The sequence below is a fragment of the Crinia signifera genome, chromosome 12, assembly GCF_055691185.1.
Source record: "Crinia signifera chromosome 12, ASM5569118v1, whole genome shotgun sequence".
NCBI lineage: Eukaryota > Metazoa > Chordata > Amphibia > Anura > Myobatrachidae > Crinia > Crinia signifera.
Window position 1 is genome coordinate 89,122,036 of NC_139228.1, and position 21,850 is coordinate 89,143,885.

Sequence of the window (21,850 nt, forward strand, 5' to 3'; positions counted from 1 at the left end):
TAGGTCTCTAAGACATTTCCACTCCCCAACGCCTCTTCTTGCAAACAGGAGGGGACGAGGACATGAGTGAACTCAGTGTGTGGAAGAAATGGCCTATTTTTGCACGTTACCTCCTACAGATTAGTTGAGAATTGCTGGTTATCCAAAATACCGCTACATTCCACAGTGCAGCGAACTGTGAATCTGCAACCCCCGTGGCAACAAACATGTAATTTTATTGCAACAAGCATAGAAAGCCTTCACAACAAGCATGTAACCCCCCCCCCCGGCAACAACCACAAAACCCTTGTCAATGAGCATGTAACACTTAGTAATGAGCATAGAAAACATTAGCTACGAGCATATAACCCCCCTGGCAAAGAGCATGTAACCCCCTGGCAAAGAGCAGGTAACTGCTGGCAACAAGCAAGAACCCCCTGACAACAAGCATGTAACCTCTGCGAACAAGCATAGATTCCCCTAGCAATGAGCATGTAACCCACTGGCAATGAGTATGAATCCCATGGCAACGAGCATGTATGTAAAATTAATGGCTGGTGACTGGCAGGAATGGTGGAAGGGGTGAGTGGGTGAGTGCAGGCCTCATCATGGCTGCAAAGGGGGACAAGATCTCCTTCAGCAACTGACCTGGGCCCCTGAAATAAGCCATGACCTCAAGCAACCAGTACCTGCCTTCCCCCTCATCGTCACTGCGCACCTTGCAGGACCCCAAGCAACATTCTTTGTCTCCTGCTCCCCGATCACTTGTAACAGCACCAGCTGGTTATATATTCATACCCTCGAACTGTACCGATTAAACCGGTACAGTACCGTTTTTTAACTGTCTGTAACGGCTAAAATTCACTGTACCGATTGTACCTTTGTTTGAGCTTCAGGCGGCTCCTCTTTACTTAGCTGTGACAGGCGGTGAGTCCCCCCCCCCCCTTCATCCACAGTAGTTACTTTACCTAGTTTTAATTATGTGGCACTCATTTCTATTTTTAAATATTTGTCTAATCGCTGGTATTTTTAATTGCTTTGCAGCGGTTTTTTTTTTACGTTTCTAAGCATAAGTGTCCATTGGCAGTATAGAAAAATGGGTTGTGGCCCCTTTTCTGAGGTTGTACCAATTTCTAATCTTCAAATGTTGGAGGGTATGTATATGTATGGTGTCTTTGTGGAGGTTATTACATCTGACTGCGATGGATGCTGGGGCCTGTCAGAATAATGAATCATCTTCCATTTTTATAAGACAGGAATCTCATGTCGGTTTCCGCCAAGAAGACATGCTGTGTAACAGTTAGTAGTCAGAATGACTGGAAGAGACGGAAGACTCATAACGCTTTGCTAGGAATGGACAGAGGTTTGGCCCAGAGTTCAGCAGATAAATGCAGCGGGGTCTGGCAGATGTAAGGTTCAGGATAAGCTGGTTTCAGTAAATGACAGAAGGCAGAAATCAGCCGCAGCAGAACACTGCACAAGTACTATCATCTGGCAAGGAAGTCAGTGACAGAGCCTGGCTTTTATACAGTAGGGAACCTCACCGGAGGGACTAATTCAGGCCTGGTCGCACGGCTGCAAGCTCACAGGCCGGGCTATTATCGATAGCTTTTCTTTCCTCTATAAGCCAACCCCCAGACTCCAATTGGCTAGTGTTGAAGGAGTTTGGGAGTGGGCTTATAGAAGGTAGAAAATCCGAGCACTGTACGGATCTGGGTGATTCGTTGTAAGCCACGTGGCATGTTTAAAGGCCCTCCACCGACTACTGTCCGGGTTCTATTCCATTGAGATAGGCTGTGAGAGACCCAGCGAAGCACTACTGGACCCAGCATACACTGGTATGTACCCTAATGCTGCTGCGAGGAAGTGCTGTACTAATCTCATATCAATACAAGTGTTGTGCTGGAGGAGAAGAGCAACTAATCAAATGTGACTCCTGCTAGGGACGGCCATTGACCATCAATGATTAAAAATCATTGATGGTTTACGGCCGATGTCGAATACTTTTGCCATCGATGGCGAGAACCAGATGATTTCCCTCCATCGATGGCACAGCAAAACCAATGTATTGTTTCTGTTTTTGAAAGGTGCTAGGACACACTCTAAATCCCCGCCCCATGTTCTGATTGGCCCACAGGCCAAGAACCAGTCAAAGAAAATGGATGACTATTGATAAGTAAAACTATCAATGGTCATCCATCACATAGTTTGTTACTGCCGGTGGCTGGTTGCAACATCGCCATCGATGGCGCCTGCACCGATGGACATCCCTAATTCCTGCTATTATCTTTTTTTGATTTTAAATAAACTGTGAATGCTGGTTTGATGAGATGGCCTGGCGCCCAATTCGTTCGGCACTGGCATCTTTAGCCCACAACCAAAACACTTATGTAATTGAAATCCTGAGTATTTTGGGGACCACTGGTACCTGTACAGTACCTCACCCCCGACCAGCTGGAGCAGGGTAAAGGTAAAATATATGTACAGTACAGTGTCAATGCAGGAGTATTCTGCCACACCCGGTACCAGGGGTTTTTACACAAGGGGCATAATGTGAAAGGGACACTACTGCTGTGGCGGAAAGTATAAAGGGCAGGGGGGTTTGTGGCCACATGAAGTGTAATGTTTGCCATCCAGCAGGCATGCTGGGACTTGTGGTGTCTTATCCTGCGTTATATTACATGCAGCTAAGGTAGCAGATCCACTTTATTACTGGCTTTCTACTTTTCTGAGATAATTACACGTCCTTGAGCTTCTCGCTATTCTCTGATCTAATAAATGTTGAAAGGTGAGCCGCATAATCTATGCAGACATCTATATTTAGGCAGAGCGTGCCGGCGTACGAATGCTGCTGTCAGGAACCTACTGAAAGAGCTGTATATTGTAGTTATATAGGACTGGGCTATGTAGTCTGAATGTAGGTCATACTCATAAACAGGGGCGAATTTAGGGGTCAGGCCGCCCCTAGGCACAACATTTTTGTGTCCCCCCCTATTTTAATGTAATCATATATGTATATACATTGTTATTTATATATTTCATAAAAATGTAATTGTAGCCCACCTTAATATTTTTTTAAGCACTCTGGACTGCTCACTGTACGGAGGACCCGGAGGGAGGGATGCACTTATTAGTACAGTGATTAGCACAGTGTCTCTGTCAGTCTCTCTCCGGCTCACACACTGTGACTGACTGAGTACAGGGAGGATCTGTGTGCCACTCAGCTCAGCTGCTGGATACATAGCAGCCAATAGACTGTGTGTGTGTGTGTGTGTGTAGAGTAGCCAATGGGCGGGAGCCGGCAGCAGTGAGCCTGAGCCATTTCTGGACGCGCAGGGGGACCGTCAGACCCAGCCACTAAGCGGTGATGTAATGTGCATGGCAGAGTGGGTGGGCAGTGGCGGGTGACGAGCTGCTATTTAACAGAATGTCAGCCTGCCTGCTGCCCCTTAATTGGTGCCGCCCTGAGGCCGGTGCCTCACTGGCCTAGGCACAAATCCGGCCCTGCTCATAAATACAAACTGGGGACCAGCACCGATCAACAACCTTTCAGAACGATTGATTTCCACGTCCGATGTATCAGGATTTTAGATAAATTCTGTAGACCTGATGTTCAAAGCATTTGCTTCGATAGGGCTTTCTAGTATATTATAATCATTGTGTTGTGATATTTTTAATCTGTGATATTTTATGTTAGTATAGAGTGCACTCTTGAATATGTTTAAATATACGTTTTAATTAAATATATACTGCGTAAATTGTAGTTTGAATGGGCCTTATTCTGGTTGAGGCGGTCCGTTCCGAATTCTTTCGGACGGCGACTTTTAGCTAACTGCGCATGCGTAAGCAATGCAATGCGCATGTGCAATGCTGTGTCTCCGCACTTGTTCTCAGCAATACCGTCTAAAAATGTCCACCGAACTCCCTCGGGAAATATGGGTGTAATGTGGGCATCATGTGGGCGTGTATAAGGGCGCGGTTTCAAAGTGGGCGAAACTGGGCGTTAATGTGGGCGTAGACGTGGGAGTGCACGAACAGTGGTGGGCGTGCATTCGGACCAGACACCGAGCGCAAGCTTACCAACATGGCAGAAATCTTCGGTGAAAACAAGCAGCTTTCACTTCTCGGAAGGCAATGGTTCATGTGCTACGCATTCGGATCGCCCAATTAGTACGCCCGCACCTTAAACACTCGCAGCTGAACACAATACAATCCAGTCCTCTGGTCATTAGTGATTAATTAAACACATTCCACAGGTTCAATTGGAACCACTAAGTCATTGCTGGCTAAATGGGGCAATACAAAATAGTTGAATATATGGTGCAAACACATTTACTTTATTGTTGGTATCTGGCTCACATTTACACTGCACTCAATGGACGTAACTGTGTTACCCAAATCTATATGCAAATCTGCCCATTACATTAATGTGAAACAGCACACACAGATTTGTGAGGTGGGCGCAAAAACGCCAACTCGGTGCGTATGGTCAGCTTTCCGTCCGTTCGGACGCAGTAGGACCGTGCAGAATCTTTGAGGTCCGACCGCACACAGACGTGTGGATGCAGTTCAAAGACACTCCCTCTTCTTTGAAAGTCCGCCCAAACGGATGCGGATGACATGTAGGGTGTGTTCTTTGAAGGTCCGACGTGCGTTGCGTTCGGTCATTTCCGTGTGTTATTTGCCACAATAAGACATTAAGATTTGCACAAGCATATTAAAATAAACTCACAGGGCACCACTGCCCATGCAAAATATGCTACTGAGTAGTGAGTGCCAGGGAGGCATCTAACCGGGCGACTCCCCCTGCACCCCACCTCCTCCTCCCCCATCTCAAACCCTGAAGCCCCTCTCCTTAATGTAGCACGACTTCTTCCTGCAGTCAGTCCATCGCTCCTCCTCTGCAGTGCGACTCCCCGCCCCTGCAGAGCAGATCACACAAGCTGCCCCTCTTAACCACCCCGCAGCCTTAAATCCCCCGGAAGCTGATGTGTCCAGATTAAAAGAGGTTCCAGACCAACAGGCGGTGGTAAAATGGTGGTGTACCTGTACCTTAATGAGTTTAATTATACCATCTGTGCACATGCAGGGATAGTCCTAATACCGGGACTGTTGGGGTGCCTTCAGGACCGTGTTTGGGAACCACTACGGTAGACTGTTCAGATGCTTTTTCCAGGTTACCCCGGGTACAATCACCACCAATTGCTGGTGGTGAACAGCCTGTGGTTACCTGGGCATTGTGATTCTACTGGCAAGTAGATCGATCCCAGTAACAACAAGAAAACACATTGATACCGTGATTTTTCTTGGGGCTCCTTAAATCTAATCTGCCCCTGTGTATACCGATGGAACATCGTATTATATTTAATGAATTGCTTTTAGTTTTTTCATCCTTTCAATGCTGCGTTAACATAATGTAGCCGGCACTTCAGTATTCAGAGATATCCTTCTGAACAGGATCAGAAAAACTTAATCAGATCTCCAGGGACGCAGGGAACCGCGTGAGTCACAGGAGTGTAATCCGCAATTACTTTGAATGTACTTTCCTGATGCTGTCAAAGGCAACAGCGCGCTTCCCACTCAGACACTAGCAGCCCCTGTTCTCCCAAATCTTTCACTGGAAGCAGTATATTCATATTCCCAGCCAGCATCTGTATACAGTGCAGCTGTGCTCTCCGCCCTGTCCCCTCACACCCCCACCCTGGGCTGTCAGTCATACAGGACTATTAGTAAATCACAATTCTCTGTAAGTCATTTACTTTGGCACTGGGGTAGTAGGCAACGGGTTGGGATCTTTTGGTCTACAGCAAGTTGGTTGACAAGCATTGGGTCGACATGGGGAAATTTCAACATGGGTCTAGGTCGCCATGGGTTTAGGGTGATAGGTCAATAGGTTGACACAAACATTAGGTCAACAGTGTCTAGGTCGGCAGTCAAAAGGTCGACACAAGGTTTTTCACTGTTTTTTTTTCCCCGAATGTCGACACAGCCGACATGGACAGTTTACAGTGCACCTCATCTCCTCGCATTGCTCGCAATGCTTCGGGCACGGTGCCTCGCTACGCTTGGCACACTATTTTATTCTTCCACCACGCCGTAGTGGATGGTAGGGCATGAAATACCGCCTGTTGGCACATGTCGGCTCAAAAAACCTTTTGACTGTCGACCTAATGCTTGTGTTGACCTAATGACCTGTCGACCAAATCCCATGTCGACCTTGACCCATGTCAACGTATCCCCATGTCGACCTAACGGTGTCGACCCAATTCTTATCGACCAAATTGCTGGTACCTGCACAATACCTACAGCTGTGGAACTACACATCCCAGCATGCTCTGCCACACTTTTTGCATTCATTAAAAGTAAAAAAGTAGTAAGGCATGCTGGGATGTGTAGTTCTACAGCAGCTGGAGAGCCACACATTGCCAGCACCCATGTACAGATGACAGGGGGAGAAGTTGCTGATAGCAACCAAGCATATAAATGACAGCTGCAGTGGGCAATGGAAGGTGTGACCCCCCCACATGCTCAGACAGGGGGAGTCTCCTCTCTTCGGCCCCACCCCAGCCAGCAGCAGCAGCAGCAGCAGCAGCAGCATCACTGGTACTCGTTACCATGGCTACCCTGGAGTATAAGAAGCGCCGGCTCCAGAGGCCCCGGCAGTCACGCTCCGCAGCCCGAGCGTCCCGCACCATGCTCCGGCCCCGGGACCTCCGGCGCAGCTCCGGCACCCGCACCTTCCTGGACGCCATGCACGGGGGGAAGGTGCACTTGGCCCGCTTCGTGCTGGACGCCCTGGACCAGAGGATCCTGAACTCCCCGGCGGGGGAGCAGGGCAGGACCCCGCTCATGTTCGCCGTCTGCCTGCGGGAGCCGGAGCTCCGGAGCCGCTTCGTGCGGCTGCTGCTGGACAAGGGGGCGGAGGTGAACGGCCAGGACGAGGCGGGGCGCACGGCGCTGAGCCTGGCCTGCGAGCTCGGACACCTGGACGCCGTGAAGCTGCTGGTGCAGCACAGCGCGGACCCGGAGCTCGCTGACCGCGCCGGGAACCGGCCGCTCATGTACGCCGCCTCCTGCGGCCGCAGCGCCGAGCTCCACTTCCTGCTGCGCTCCTACAAGCGCTTCGGGCTGCGGCTGGACGCCACCAACCGGGCCGGGGTGTCAGCGCTGGACGCCGCCCGGGTCTCCGGACACTGGGAGTGCGAGAGAGCGCTGGCCGGGTCCCGCAGAGGGGAGGCGGCGGCGAGGGGAGAGGACGGGGGGGCCCGCAGCCCCAAGCCCCTGTCCCGGCAGATGCTGGAGCGCTTCGCCCGGCCCTTCTCCCACCGGAGGCAGGAGGAGGAGGAAGAGAGGAGCCGGCTCCGGGGCGTCCTCAACCGCTCATCCAGCTGCTCCCCGGCCAGCGGAGAACAGAGAGACACCCTGCGGGTCCCGGAGCACGGCCTCCAGCGGGTGCACAGCTGGGACGGGCCGGGCACTGGGGGGGAGGACCCGGGGGCGGAGGTCGCGTCACCCTGCAGCCGCCTGCTCCGCAGGGTCACCTCGCCCGACTTCTGCCAGGGACTGCCCGGGGGGATCCTGCCCAGCTACCCCGGGGACATGAGGAAGGGCAGGAGGGACAGCACCTGCAGCAGGAGCCGGCTCATAGTGCCCAGGCAAGCCCTGACCCTGTGACGTGGCAGCAGGGGGCATCTGATGGGCAGAGACTGGTGCTGCCACTGAGAGAACTCTCCCCCTGATCATTCATACCAGCAGCTGGCAGACCCTGGGACATGGCAGCAGGGGGCATCTGATGGGCACTCAGCCATGTGCTGCCACTGGAAGAACTCTCCCCCTGATCATTCATGCCACCAGCTGGCAGACCCTGGGACATGGCAGTAGGGGGCATCTGATGGGCACTCAGCCATGTGCTGCCACTGGAAGGACTGTACCCCTGATCATTCATACCAGCAGCTGGCAGACCCTGGGACATGGCAGCAGGGGGCATCTGATGGGCACTCAGCCATGTGCTGCCACTGGAAGGACTCTCCCCCTATCATTCATACCAGCAGCTGGCAGACCATGAGACATGGCAGCAGGGGGCATCTGATGGGCAGAGACTGGTGCTGCCACTGAGAGAACTCTCCCCCTGACATTCATAGTCTCATCTATAGTGGCAGGTCCTGATCCTGTGACATGGGCACCCAGTGATGTCAGCAAAGTGGCATCCGATGGATGGTGACTGATGAACATTGGACGAAAGTGCTGCACTAACTAGCAGGAGCCATCTACCATGCCGCGTGTAGCAGCTGCACTCACCCCTGACCATCCATATACTCTGTCACATATCAGCAGCTGGCAGGAGCTGTCTACCATGCGGGTGCAGCAGCTGCACTCACCGTCCATATACTCTGTCACATCAGCAGCTGGCAGGACAGCCGCACTTCTGAGTATGTCACCCCTGAAGTGCCCAGAGTGGCAGTGTGAAGAGTGCTGGTAATACCTCTCGGGTCTGGCACATGCACACAGCTGCCCCTATGACGAGATGCGTTGGCATACCAGCTAATCTTCCTGCCAGTGGTTATAGATATAAGAGAGGGCTCATCAGTGTAAGTGACGGAGTCAGCATCTCACAGCAAGCATTGTATAGTAGGCTGCTAATGACAGCTTCTTCCCAAGCAATTAGCAGTGTAGTAATATGCCTTCCCCTAGATACAAATCCAAATCACATATGTAGGGTTGGTACCCATAATACCCCTTAAACAAGAGTAATTATTAATACTTTGATAAATTACATAATTTCCTTCCCACTGTACTGAAATAAAACAGTAACACTACTTTGTAGCCTACACGCTATTTACTAAAAGGAAACGCATGGGGTAGAGAAGTTAGTCAACTCAGAGTAAAAAATGGTTAAGGAGTCCCAAATGCTTAAATGTCACTTGTAGAAGGAGACTGGAACCTGCAGTGAGTCTGATATTGGCAGTGATCAGGGATATACTGTGTATGGGAAATCATTGCAGAAGATAGAGGTTATGTATAATACTGGGAATAAGAGGTAATTTCATGACACAGATGCTAACTGCAGGGTGAGGGAAGATTCCAGTGACCCAGCAATGCCCCCCGTACTGTAGGTGTGCAGTATGATTGCAGCAGTGCTAATTGGTAGAACTGCGGCAGAAGACTGGCAGGTAGGACACTACATGCGTGTGCACTTTGATTGGCAGGTTTTATGGATGTTAGAATGACCTCTTCTGAAACATAAAATTAAATATGGGTCTCATCTGGGTTAAGATGGGCACACACCTACAGATTATCTGTCCAATCTATCTGGTGGGAACACCAATCTTGGAATGTATGGGAGCATATGACCATCAATAATCTGCTTCCAAACGCTGGAAAACAGACAGCGATCAGTCAGACAAATTGGTGAAATCAATCTGATAACAAATGTATCCGAGTAATATTTTGTGTCTGTTTTCCAGCGTTTGGGAGCAAATGCTGATTGTCATTAGCTCATAAACATTCCCAGACTTTTGTCCCCACCAGACAGATTGGACAGATAAATCTGTATGTGTGTGGACCTGGAAAAGGTCGCTCTGCTTGTACAATCTATACACAGCAGCGATGCCTTATACCATATCATCTAACTCAGTGGATCTCAACCTCGGTCCTCAGGACCCCCACAACAGTGCACGTTTCCCAGGTCCCCTGGCAGGTGTACTCATTATTCACTGACACATTTTAAAAGACCCACAGGAGGAGCTAATTACTTCACTTGTGATTCTGTGAGGAGATCTGGAAAACGTGATCTGTTGGGGGTTTCTGAGGACCGATGTTGAGAACCACTGAACTAGGTCCATAGTTAAAAGTTCAACTTGAGTTTTCAACGGTTTTTGTCCCGAATGACGACATAGTCGACATGGACACCGTCAAAGTGTACCGCTGCACTTTCCATGCTTTGGGCACTATGCTATTCTCCTATTGGATGGTGGGGCATAAAATACCGCCTGTCGGCACATGTCGACTCAAATAAAAAAAAAAAAAAGGGGTGGAAGCTCGACAGTCAAAAGTTCAACATGAGTTTTTTTTTCATGCGGACAGGCGGTATTTCATGCCCTACTATCCACTAGGGTGTAGAGGGACAATAGAATAGTGTGAGGTGAGGCACAGTGCCCGAAGCATGGCGAGCACAGCGAGAGGAAGCGTTACAGTTTGACGGAGTCCATGTCGACTATGTTGACATTCGGGACAAAACAAAGTGACAAACTTATGCTGACCTTAGTCTTGTTGACAGCTATACCCGTTTCTATAGCACAATAACATACCACCCACATAGATGTGGATTAGTGCTAGACTACAAGCAGAGTGTACTGGCCGTTACTGATCCCATCTTTTCCTCTGGAGATCAGAAACGAGCAAAGCGAATGATTACTTTCTAATTGATCTGTACATAAAGGTAAACTTTTCCATTTGTCGAAACCATGTAGATGACCTCACGCTGGGTGAAGTGTACCTAACATCTGTGCTTTGTATATGTTCAAGATATTTTTCCGAATCATTCTTGTAATCATTTTTTCAATGATAAAATCGTTTACATCTCATCTTTGATCACGAGGTTATTGGATTGTTTGGTCTTGTATAAAGGGTGGAAAACGCTAATAAGTGAATGAAGCGCAGATATCTGCAGAGCAGGAAAAGCACATTTTGTCCGGTGTTCAGTAGGCAATAAACAAGCCAGGGTTTCAGGGAAACGTTTAACTCTGTTAAACCCTTTGAGTGCCAGGTGAATTTGACAAAATAGGTGCGCAAATCGCCAAGCAAACCTTTTTATTCATCACCATGACCTGTAATATTTACCTTATATAGGAAATCTAATCTTTCTTTACTCAACATTTTTTTATTTGAATTTATATAACAAATGTGAGCGGCGCTGGCGGATATTTGGCACGTCTTTCACAGATGTCGGCACTCAAAGGGTTAAAATACACTTGAAATGTGACTGACGTTTATATTCACTTAAATGTCCATCATTATTCCTGTTGGTGTTTCAACCTCTGTTTTATGCTATATGTCAGTAACTTGTTCATTTATTTAATTCTTGGTTATTATGGTTAGATACTTGAGTGGTATGATGAGGAATCGCATTGGTGCAAACACGTGTGAATGTCCTGACATGTTAACTGCTGTGTGACCGTCCAGTCTGTAACCAGTGGTCCGCTGCCATAGTTCTGGGTGGTCATTTGAAAAACCAGATTGTACCAAACCTCAATAGATCTGCCAATTCTATGATATTGCAATATGGACAATTGCCGTGTTTCCCTGTGGTTATCTATTCAGGGAAATACATCAAGGGGAAATTTAATAGGGTGAGAGATTTGGTAAGAAATCTGCAGTTTTTGATTCTGCAGTGTAAATGGTTGCCGCTTTAAAAAAAAAAGGTACTTGTTTCCTAGCATGGCGACCACGATTTTTATCTTATGCCATCGGATCGCATGCAATCCGACCCGATTTTTTAATTGTACACCCACCCTGATGGGTGATTACTATGTTAAATGCCCCCCCCCCCATTGTTAACCGCACCCCCACTATCAACGCCAACCCAAAGCGTGGCGAGCGCGGCGGTACGCGTCCTCTGACCTTTTTCATACCCCCACTATCCACGTCGGCGTGGAGTTGATTTTAGATAGTGTGGCGAGCGCACCGAGCCCGAAACATGGCGAGCGTATCGTGCCCCACGAGGGGACGCAGATTACTTCACATGTATCCGCGTCCGCTCGCCACGCTTCGGGCTCGCTGCGCTCGCCACACTACCTAAAATCAACTCCACGCCGACGTGGATAGTAGAGGTATGAAATGACTCGTACCGCCGCCGCTCGCCATGCTTCGGGTTGGCGTTGATAGTGGGGATGGCATTAACAATGGGGGGGCATTTAACATAGTAATCACCCATCAGGGTGGTTGTACAATTAAAAATCGGGTCAATGCGATTACTGTACAGTGCGGGTGTTTAGACCCTGAAATCGGGTCTCCTCGCATACCTTAATTAGTGGTATGCGATGGCATACAATGGGTGCCGTCCTAGGAAACAAGTACCCCCCCCAAGAAAAATTTTTTTTTTGTTATTTCCCGAAGTGCAATTCCCGACTAATAAAATTTTGGGATCAGCACATCGGGGATTTTCAATATTAAGAATTCTCCCAATTTCCTGGGGGATTGTCAATCAGGGATCTACGGCTTGCATTAGAGTATAGTAAATGTGTACATTCATCTGTATTGTGGAACACAGTCAATTCCATTAAATCGAAACCTACACAAAACTATAATATAAAACAGTGTATGTAAATAAAGGGTAAATGGACGGTTCAGTCTCATCCCCATTATCCCATATCCCGTACATTTTTCAACAAGTAAAATAATGTTTATAAAAGACATTAACGCATATCATCAGTTGTGATTCTTTATTAGAGCATTTGTGCCTTGTTACTGTTCAGGTATATTATGTGTCTTTGCAATCGACAGAAATATAGGGTAAAATAACTAAGATAGGAGTTCTATTGAAGATGGAGTGTTGCCCTTGGCAACCAACCAAAGTCAATATATGATCTTCTAGATAGGTGGTAATTAAAAAGGATGTAGAATCTCAGTAGTTGGTTGCCATGGGAAACACCTCATCTTCATTAGAACTCCCATCTTCTTAAATTTCCCCCATACTGTAGATGTTTTTTGTAGGGTTTTTTTTTATCTTGTAGCTCCGCCATTAAAACCTAAGTCTATGCTACCTGGACACAAATGGAAAACTTTCTGATTTGTCTGATCTATACGTGAAGCTATATCCCATTGGTGGAAAACATTTCTTTGGCCAGTAAATAGTAATTGGTATTTTGTTTCTGTTCTTGTAAATAACTTTTTGCACTTGTAAATACATGTATAATACAGACTGCTTTACTTTGCCTTGTGTCTTGGTCTTGTTTGTGCCCCATCTGCTGTTAATACATTGTTGTAAGAAATTGTAAAGTTATTTAGATGAATAAATATTTCGGTACTTATGTAGTATCTGGGCTGCCGATTTTTTGATTGTATGCCTTAAGTTAAGGCATACAATCAGATGCGATGCGATGCGATATCGCATCGCATCGCATGCGACCATCGGATGCGATGACCCGATTTTTCCATAGGAATCAATGTTAAAATGGACTGAGTCCATTTTAACATGGAATTCAATGGGAAAAAGGGGTCCTTTTCATACCCCTACTATCCAAGTGGGCATGGAGTTGGATATAAACCTGTGGCGAGCGCAGCGAGCCACCGAGCCCGAAGCGTGGCGAGCGAAGCGAGCCCCGCGAGGGGACGGTATTCTGTGTCCCCTCGCGGGGCTCGCTACGCTCGCCACGCTTCGGGCTCGGTGGCTCGCTACGCTCGCCACAGGTTTATATCCAACTCCATGCCCACTTGGATAGTAGGGGTATGAAAAGGACCCCTTTTTCCCATTGAATTCCATGTTAAAATGGACTCAGTCCATTTTAACATTGATTCCTATGGAAAAATCGGGTCATCGCATCGCATCGCATCGCATCCGATGGTCGCATGCGATGCGATGCGATGTACCCGATTTAGAAATCGGCAGCCCAGATACTACATAAGTACCAATATTTCTTATAACATCGGGGGCCGTATCTCCCCAATAATTAACTATAGTAACTCGCTGTGAGCAATTCAGCATTGCACTGGCGTGGAGACCAATCGAATCCTTTCACGTGTAGTGCTGAAACTTGGCATTGCCGAGTCTGCAGTTCTTCTGTGCATATGTGAACTTGGGTTTACACACGTCCTCCTCCTGGTGGAAGGAACCGAGCAGTCAGGAGCAGACGCAGGTTTTTTTGGGGAGGAGGGGGTCCCCTCAAAAATCTGATATTACTAGGCCCCCTAATGATAGAATGCCACGATTTGTGGGTCTAGCGAGAAGGGACTAAAGCAGGCATGTCCAAACTGTGGCCCTCCAGCTGTTGGGAAACTACACATCCCAGCATGCCTTGCAGTAGTTTTAGCATTCCCTTATAGCAAAACTGTGGCAAAGCATGATGGGACTTGTAGATTCACAACAGCTGGAGGGCCATAGTTTGGACATGCCTGGACACAATTCTAATGGAATCTAGTCTCCGGCTCCTCCCCATTGATTTACAAATCACTGCAAATTGCCGTCAGAGGGCGGGTCTTTGTAACATCATGTTTGGTGTGTGTACTACTGAGCGGCGACGGAGGGATCCAAACCTTTGCAGCCGGGACTATTTCTTATGAATGCTGCTGTCAACCTCCAAATTATATTCTCAGACCTGGATGAATTTAGGTCACCATAGTAGTGTAATGGGACAGCGAGGTAAATCGGGACTGAAAGCTAACCTGTAATATTTACTTCACTCCCTTTATAATGAATGGACCGGACACTTAATATATACAAAAGTAGATGACATGTTAATTTTCACCTGCTGTGTGTGGACCCCCTGGTGTGTTGTGGCCCATTTTCGTGTCACCATATTAATCTAGTAAATGACTTTCATGTATTAAATGTGACCTACAACCAAAATAGAAAAGATGTACTATATTCCTATTTGATGAATTTTTTACTAGTTATTTTAAATTCGTAACCAACAATGTACTTGGTAGCGGTGTCACAAAAATAATACATAAACCCCATTAGGAACGCCCACAGGGTTGGAGGTTTGACACAAGCATTAAGTCGACAATGGGAATGTCCATACTGAAACGGTCAACATGAGTTTTTCACAGTTTTTGTCCCGAATGTCGACATGGACACCGTGTATACCGCTACACTTGCCATGCTTTGGGCACTATGCTATTCTTCCACACCTTATTGGATGGTAGGGCATGAAATACTGCCTGTCGGCACATGTCGGCTCAAAAAAAAAAACTCATGTCACCCTTTTGACTGTTGACCTAGGTATTGTCCAACTAATGCTTGTGTCCACTTTCCAACCTTGTTGACCTTAGCTAGGTCCACCTATTTATTGTGTTGATGTAAGCCATGTTGACAGATTTCATACGTCAACCCAATGTATGACTAAGATCAGTATTCAACTGACCCCCTGCACACGCCGTTTCCACCTCGCTGGGTTTTTACAGAGATGTGGAGACAGCGTGTGCGGCCTCCAAAACAGCGAGGCTCGCGGCTAAATGCAGCGGGCTCCCTGCATTAGCCACAAACCTTGCCGTTTGGGGGAATCCTCGCCATCCTCTGACAGAGAGGATTCCCCAAAACATTAATTATGGTGAGCGGCCGACGCGGGAGTTTAACGGCGAAGGTCGCTTGTTTTCGGTAATCCTCACCGTCTAACCCCCTCGCCGGCCGCATTGAATACGGCCCTTTTGGTCCCAGCTGAAGCTTTTCAAACATCAGTGAACTACAGATAAATAACCTAATCGTCCTCTGACTTCCTGTCTGTGAATGAAGGTTACAACTTGTTTATAAAAGACAAATAATCTCTAAAGACAAATTCTTTCTGGTGAATATCTCACTCCGAGCAGATTTCTGGCAGAGTGCGGTGAAGAACTGGAGGCGGAGCAATTGTAATCAGCCATAAGCTAGCACAGGCTTTCAAAGTGTTTTATTAAAACATTTCTGTTCAAAGTGCTTGGTGGTTGTACATAAATGGGTTACACTGGACAGCAGCAGTACAATATACACCTACTTTACATTCACCAACATGGTCCAGGGAGTATAGTACTGGACAGACATGGCGGATTTAACCCTTTGATGATTTAAATCCTCTTTTTAGAGGAAGGGGATAAGTTGGCACAAAGTGACGCTACAATCTACTGTATATTTTAAAACTCTTCACTATAATGGTCTCAATTCTCAAGTGATCCAAAAAGTGTGCAATCCATTATTTATTGGTAGGGTCACGGAAGCACCGAATCAATCCACAGGAAACCGATTCATCAACTTCCGTGGGTTAACTCTGTTGGGCGCCATCTAATGGCAAGCATGGGGATAACTAATACCCCTTTCAGACCGCACTTTTTACCTGTTATTTTGCTGTTTTTTTTTACAGTTTTAAAACGGTAATTTGTGCAGTCTGAAAGGTGCAGAGTGAATTTACCGGTTCTATTGAACTGGTATTTCTAAACGGTAATAAAGCAGGGTCCAATCCGTTTCAGACCCGTTTTTTTTTTCATCCACTGTTTTCTATGGGTTAAAACGGGTTCAGTGTTGTGAAGAAACAAAAACTGCACTGAAATACTGTTTATATATATGCGGTGTGAAAGGGGTTTTAGCTGGCAGACCCGTTTTTAGAAACGTTTTAAAATACCTGGTCAAAGCCAGTTTTGCAGTCAGAAAGCAGCACAATTGAATTTCCCAAATGTGTTGAATTGAATCTGCTCCTTATGGTCATTTTAAACAAAATTAGTTGGGGCAGAGGTCTACGTAATACCCAATCCCAGAGGTTCCCAAATGCAGCTCTCAGGGCACCCTAAAAGTTCAGGCTTTAAGTATACCCATGTTTGAACACAGATAACATAGGGGCTGATTTATTAAGCCTGGTGAGGTGATAACGCACCAGCCAATCAACCTGATATTTTTCAAACCCAGCCTGTAACTTGACAGTTAGGAGCTGAATGACTCGTGATAAAAGTGCCAGCCAATTTATCACTTAGGCTAAATAAATCTGTCCCTTAATTAGTAACTTAGTAAATGTGATTTAACCATCTGCGCTGAGCCACGGATATACTTTAACCATCTGCGCTGAGCCACGGAAATACTTAAAACCTTGACCGTTAGGGTGTCTTGAGGACCGCATTTGGGAACCTCTGTTTGGGATTCGGTCGACCACTGTTGGTTGATAGGAAATAGGTCAACACATGGAGAAAAAGATAGAAGTGCAAAAGGTCGACATGTCAATGATTGACACAGGAAAATGTTGACACAAGCTTTTTCATATATTTTTTTTTAAACCTGACTTCTTACTTCACCCTCCGAGTGGGCATAGAGTAAGATTATAGTAGTGTGCCGACATAGACGTAGTGTGCCGACATAGTGTTCATGTTGAGTAAACAGGTTAGTTTTTTTTTAAATGATTTGTATAAGAATTTAGGGTATAACTGGTATTCTATTGGCCTGGTCATTTACTATTTTCCAATACGTATAAGACATTGATATATGTCACAAACATTTGTAATATTAATATGAATTCTTTCTGCCCACTTCTGTTTTTAAACATTGCTCCAATCAAGTAAACATAGAATCTGCATTATAGTTACATAGTACGTGGCATGTTCTACTACTGTAAATCAGGCGTTCCCAGCCCTGGCTCTCATGGCACACTAATACCCCTTTCAGCCAGAAAAGTCTGAAAATCCCGGCAAATACACGGCATTTCAAATGCCGTGTCAATTTGCCGGGAGCAGCCTGACCCCCCTTCACACAGAAGAACAAAATTACCGGGTTGAAAATTTCTACCTGGTAATTTGCTGAATAACACGGGTATTTTTTCTGTGTGAAAGGGTCAACACGGGTCATAAATCCCGTGTCCTCGACCCTGGTCATTTCCCGGGTCGGAGACACGGGATTTACGACACGGGTGTGCCCTTTCACACAGAAAAAGGACCCGTGTATTTAATGAAATTCCCGGGTGGAACTGCTTCACCCGGGTATTTCATTTTCTGTGTGAAAGGGGTATTATACAAGGTGCACACTGGCCCATACATCGGCCCTTCCATTGAACGGGTGACATTCGGCCGGTCCATCCGCCAGTGTGTACCAGCGATATGTCTCTGAATAACGTCGTTCACAGATATCGGCTGTGTAGCACATGGCTGATATATCGCTGCATTGTGCTGTCAATCCGCCAACAGCCTGTAAACCTGCTGCACAACGCCAGCGGTGACAGTGCAACTGGACGGGAACAGCAACGGATTGGGAATCTTGTTCTCCATACCTGCTGCCCGATCCATCGGGACTGACATCATAAATGGGCGGGTGTATGCGCCCGCCCACTCCTGGGGGCTGCTGTATGGGTATATATATATATATATATATATACACACACACACACACATATATATACTCACATACACATACATACATATGGTCATTAGCTGTGGTGCACAGCCGAAGCAGTGTATCTGTGAACATCAATCGAACGGCCGATATTTCGGCCAGTGTGTACGCATCTTAACAGTCCAGGTTTTAAGAATAGCCATACTTGAACATAGATGGGGTGAAAAGTAATAGGATGAGAAATTCCGAAAGCGAGATATTTGGTAAGAAATCTCCAGTTTTTTAAAGCGGCAATCATTTACACAGATTGATTTTGCAGTGTAAATGATTGCCGCTTTAAAAAAACTGGAGATTTCACACCAAATCTCTCACTTTCTGAATCTCTCATCCTATTACATTTCACCCAGGGATTAGCTCGTACCCCGGTTATTTGAATTTAACCATGGATATCACCAGCACTTGGACGGTGTGAGCCTTGAGGGCCGGGGTTGGGAAACACTGCTCTGAAACTTCACACGTTATAAAACATTTACTAAAATCACACACATGAACCAGCTACGCTATGCGAGCAGACATTCTGACACACAGAAGTGCAACAAATTCATATTACACAAATGTTTTATCCTAGAATTCTCGACACAAATGCCACAAGTTAGAGAACGGTCATTGGCAGCCGGCCAGTATGTGACACTTCATACTGCAGCTCGCCAAAGTAACGTCCGAGTAACTCTCTAGCCAGATTGTTGCATCCTTTGTGCCACATCGTTTGCAACCGACAACATTAGTTACTTCTAGAAATGTCCCATTTGGAGGCTGTTAGGTTCGATCTTACATTGTACTGCCCTTTTAACCATTTGAATTCCAAACATAACCATCAGCACACTATAGAAACCATCTACTACAGTATATTATATATTTGGTGTAACCAGCCCCCTGCTGGCTATCTGATGAAGTGCAGGGGAACAATACCAGCCAGATGCTGTACTTGGGGAAAATAAAATAAGGTGCCTTTGTAGTGGTCCAAAGTATATCTTTATATTCCAGTGTAAAAAATAGATAATTTACCATTCTGATGCCGGTACAGCAACCATTGAGTTTGCCAGACTTCCATGCACCGAAATGGTTTAAAACTGTTGTAAACAATCACATTTAACCCTGTTGATAGGTGGAGAGGCCACGTAAGATGCCGCTCTGTGGAGGCCCCGCAAGATGCCGCTCTGTGGAGGCCCCGTAAGATGCCGCTCTGTGGAGGCCACGTAAGATGCCGCTCTGTGGAGGCCACGTAAGATGCCGCTCTGCGGAGGCCCCGCAAGATGCCGCTCTGTGGAGGCCCCGCAAGATGCCGCTCTGTGGAGGCCACGTAAGATGCCGCTCTGTGGAGGCCCTGTAAGATGCCGCTCTGTGGAGGCCCCGTAAGATGCCGCTCTGTGGAGGCCACATAGATTATTTCTTCTACCGCAACCAATACAGTATTTTGTAATGATATCGGCAGCACTGTAGCCAGACTCTGGATGTGGCGCCCATTGCACCTGCACATCCGCCAACTAACCCATACTCAGGCGCCGCCTTTTGCGCTACGTAGAGAGATGGAGCGGCTTTATGAACAAGTATCTGGTATACACGCACATCCCGAGGTCAGCAGGTAGAGTTCCGCTTGTGATATTGCTGGATCAGAGGCACCAAGCATTCTGGGAGGCCAGACTGGAGTAAGAAAAAGTGGTCGAGGAGTTCCTGGGCTGTGGCTCGTTCGGATGCTTCCCGTATCAACATTCGCTCCAAGAAATCTCGCAGGATCGGGGAGGCCTGGGAAAGAAGTGAGAGCAATCAGCAACAACGCAGCAGCGGGATCACTGCTTGCAATCAAAGAGTTATTTAGGCAAATTAACACTTGTGGGGACCTTTTACCGATAAAATGATAAAACGGATATCTATTACTGGCGATGTTATTAGAAACAAACCCAATACCACAAATGTAACACGCTAATGCATCAGTTTACATTATGGCCCTTATTCTGGTTCACTCGCAAAGGCAAATTCCTTCTCAATTGGACAAAACCATGTGCACTGCAGGGGGGGAAGATGTAACGTGTGCAGAGAGAATTAGATTTGGGTGAGCTATTTTGTTTCTGTGCAGGGTAAACACTAGCTGCTTTATTATTTACACTGCAACATAGATTTCACTTTGAAGTAAAACCCCACCCAAATCTAATTCTCTCTGCACATGTTACATCTGCCCCACCTGCAGTGCACATGGTTTTGTTCATTAGAGAGAGAATTTGCGAGGGAACAAGAATCAGACCCAAAGTGGAGACAAAATGAAAGGAGATAACACACCATCCAATCAGCTGTGTTTGAAAAATGACATTTGGGTGTTGATTGGCTGCTGCGTTATCGCCTTTCATTTTACAGTACAGACATTCCTCACCGTTCCTACGACCCGGTCGTTAAGCGAATTGGTTGTTAAACGAACCTATATAAAACCCCTTAAGATTTCTGAGACGTGGGTCGCTAAACAGGCAGGGCAGGTGGTAACTGCGAGAGGGTAGGCGGGCAGGTGGTAACTGCGAGAGGGTAGGTGGGCAGGTGGTAACTGCGAGAGGGTAGGCGGGCAGGTGGTAACTGCGAGAGGGTAGGCGGGCAGGTCGTAACTGCGAGAGGGTAGGCGGGCAGGTTGTAACTGTGAGAGGGTAGGCGGGCAGGTGGTAACTGCGAGAGGGTAGGCGGGCAGGTCATAACTGCGAGAGGGTAGGCGGGCAGGTCATAACTGCGAGAGGGTAGGCGGGCAGGTCATAACTGCGAGAGGGTAGGCGGGCAGGTCATAAATCAGAGCAGGCGAGGACGTAAGACCGAGGAGTCACAGCACGGACGCTAAACGAAGGCCTGGGTCATAAGTCCGGGTGGTCGCTAAACAGGTAGGTCGTTAAGTGAGGAATGTCTGTATCTCCATTTTATCTCCTCACCAAGCTTAATACATCTGCCTTACAGATTGAAATGTGAGTTTTTCCCATCTGTAGTGATTTTACACCAGTGATTCCAGGTAAATTCCGGAGTTGGATATATTTAGTCAAAAGTACTTGCGGGTTTGGCCAAAGGTGCAATGGATCATAATTGATTTATCACCCGTGTTTTCACTCCCTGGTTTGCCTTTTGTAAATCCCTTTGTTCAGAAAATGAGTGAAACTCACCCGGGACAAACACAGAGCTTATGAGTCCTACACAGGGGCCGATAGCAGCCATGGATGCTCATTAGTGTGTGTCACTTACTTTGTGAGCGTTCCTCATTTTGGGAGGTGGGCTGTCACGTAACCTCTTCATGGCCTCTACAGGAGAGTCACTGAAATATGGAGGTTCACCGTCCACCATCTCAATCACCATGATCCCCAAAGACCAGATATCCACCTGAGGGAACACGAAGAGGAGAAGAAGATACCACCATTATGACAAAGATAAATGGCGGAGTAATGCTTGGTAATAATTCTGATACATGAATACATCACAAGTCACAGCTAAACTCATTGGCCGAGAAAACAAGGTCACAGTTTGAAAATAGCCAATAGCCTATGAAGAAGGGTAAAGCAACTCCCCAAAGCACCCCGTATTCAGTAGGCGGGGCTCTGACTCATACCTGCTGCTACAGCAGCGGAGCAGCCTTTAGGGCGGTTACCAAATAGACAATGTCCTAGTTGTTATATTAGATCAGTGTCAGTGATAGGCACCAATGCTTGGTGGGTGTGGCTTAACTCGAGTGGGTGTGGCCATCCACCACACAGGCGTAGTTAACCATTGCAGAGTGCATGGTCTGGAACCTGATTGTTATAACAATTCATCTGTCTGTCTGTCTGTCTATATACATACACACACTCTACGAGGTGAAGT

At 47.0% G+C, this 21,850-nt stretch overlaps 2 protein-coding genes across 3 annotated transcripts in view; one reads left to right on the top strand and one right to left on the bottom strand.

Moving 5' to 3' along the window:
- Positions 1–6,595: 6,595 nt before the first annotated feature.
- ANKRD63 (ankyrin repeat domain 63) lies at positions 6,596–12,911 on the top strand. Its single transcript, XM_083167855.1, has one exon. The coding sequence runs from the start codon at positions 6,673–6,675 to the stop codon at positions 7,651–7,653; it is 981 nt and encodes a 326-aa protein (XP_083023981.1). The 5' UTR covers positions 6,596–6,672; the 3' UTR covers positions 7,654–12,911.
- Positions 12,912–17,060: 4,149 nt separating this feature from the next.
- PAK6 (p21 (RAC1) activated kinase 6) overlaps positions 17,061–21,850 on the bottom strand; it is an 83,907-nt gene continuing 79,117 nt past the window's right edge. For both annotated transcript variants that reach the window (XM_083166479.1, XM_083166480.1), the window contains exons 8-9: positions 21,239–21,373; positions 17,061–19,777 (exon numbers count right to left, since the gene is read on the bottom strand). In XM_083166479.1, coding sequence (XP_083022605.1) covers positions 19,610–19,777; positions 21,239–21,373 — 303 coding nt within the window. In that variant the 3' untranslated portion in view covers positions 17,061–19,609. The remainder of the gene's footprint in view (positions 19,778–21,238; positions 21,374–21,850) is intronic.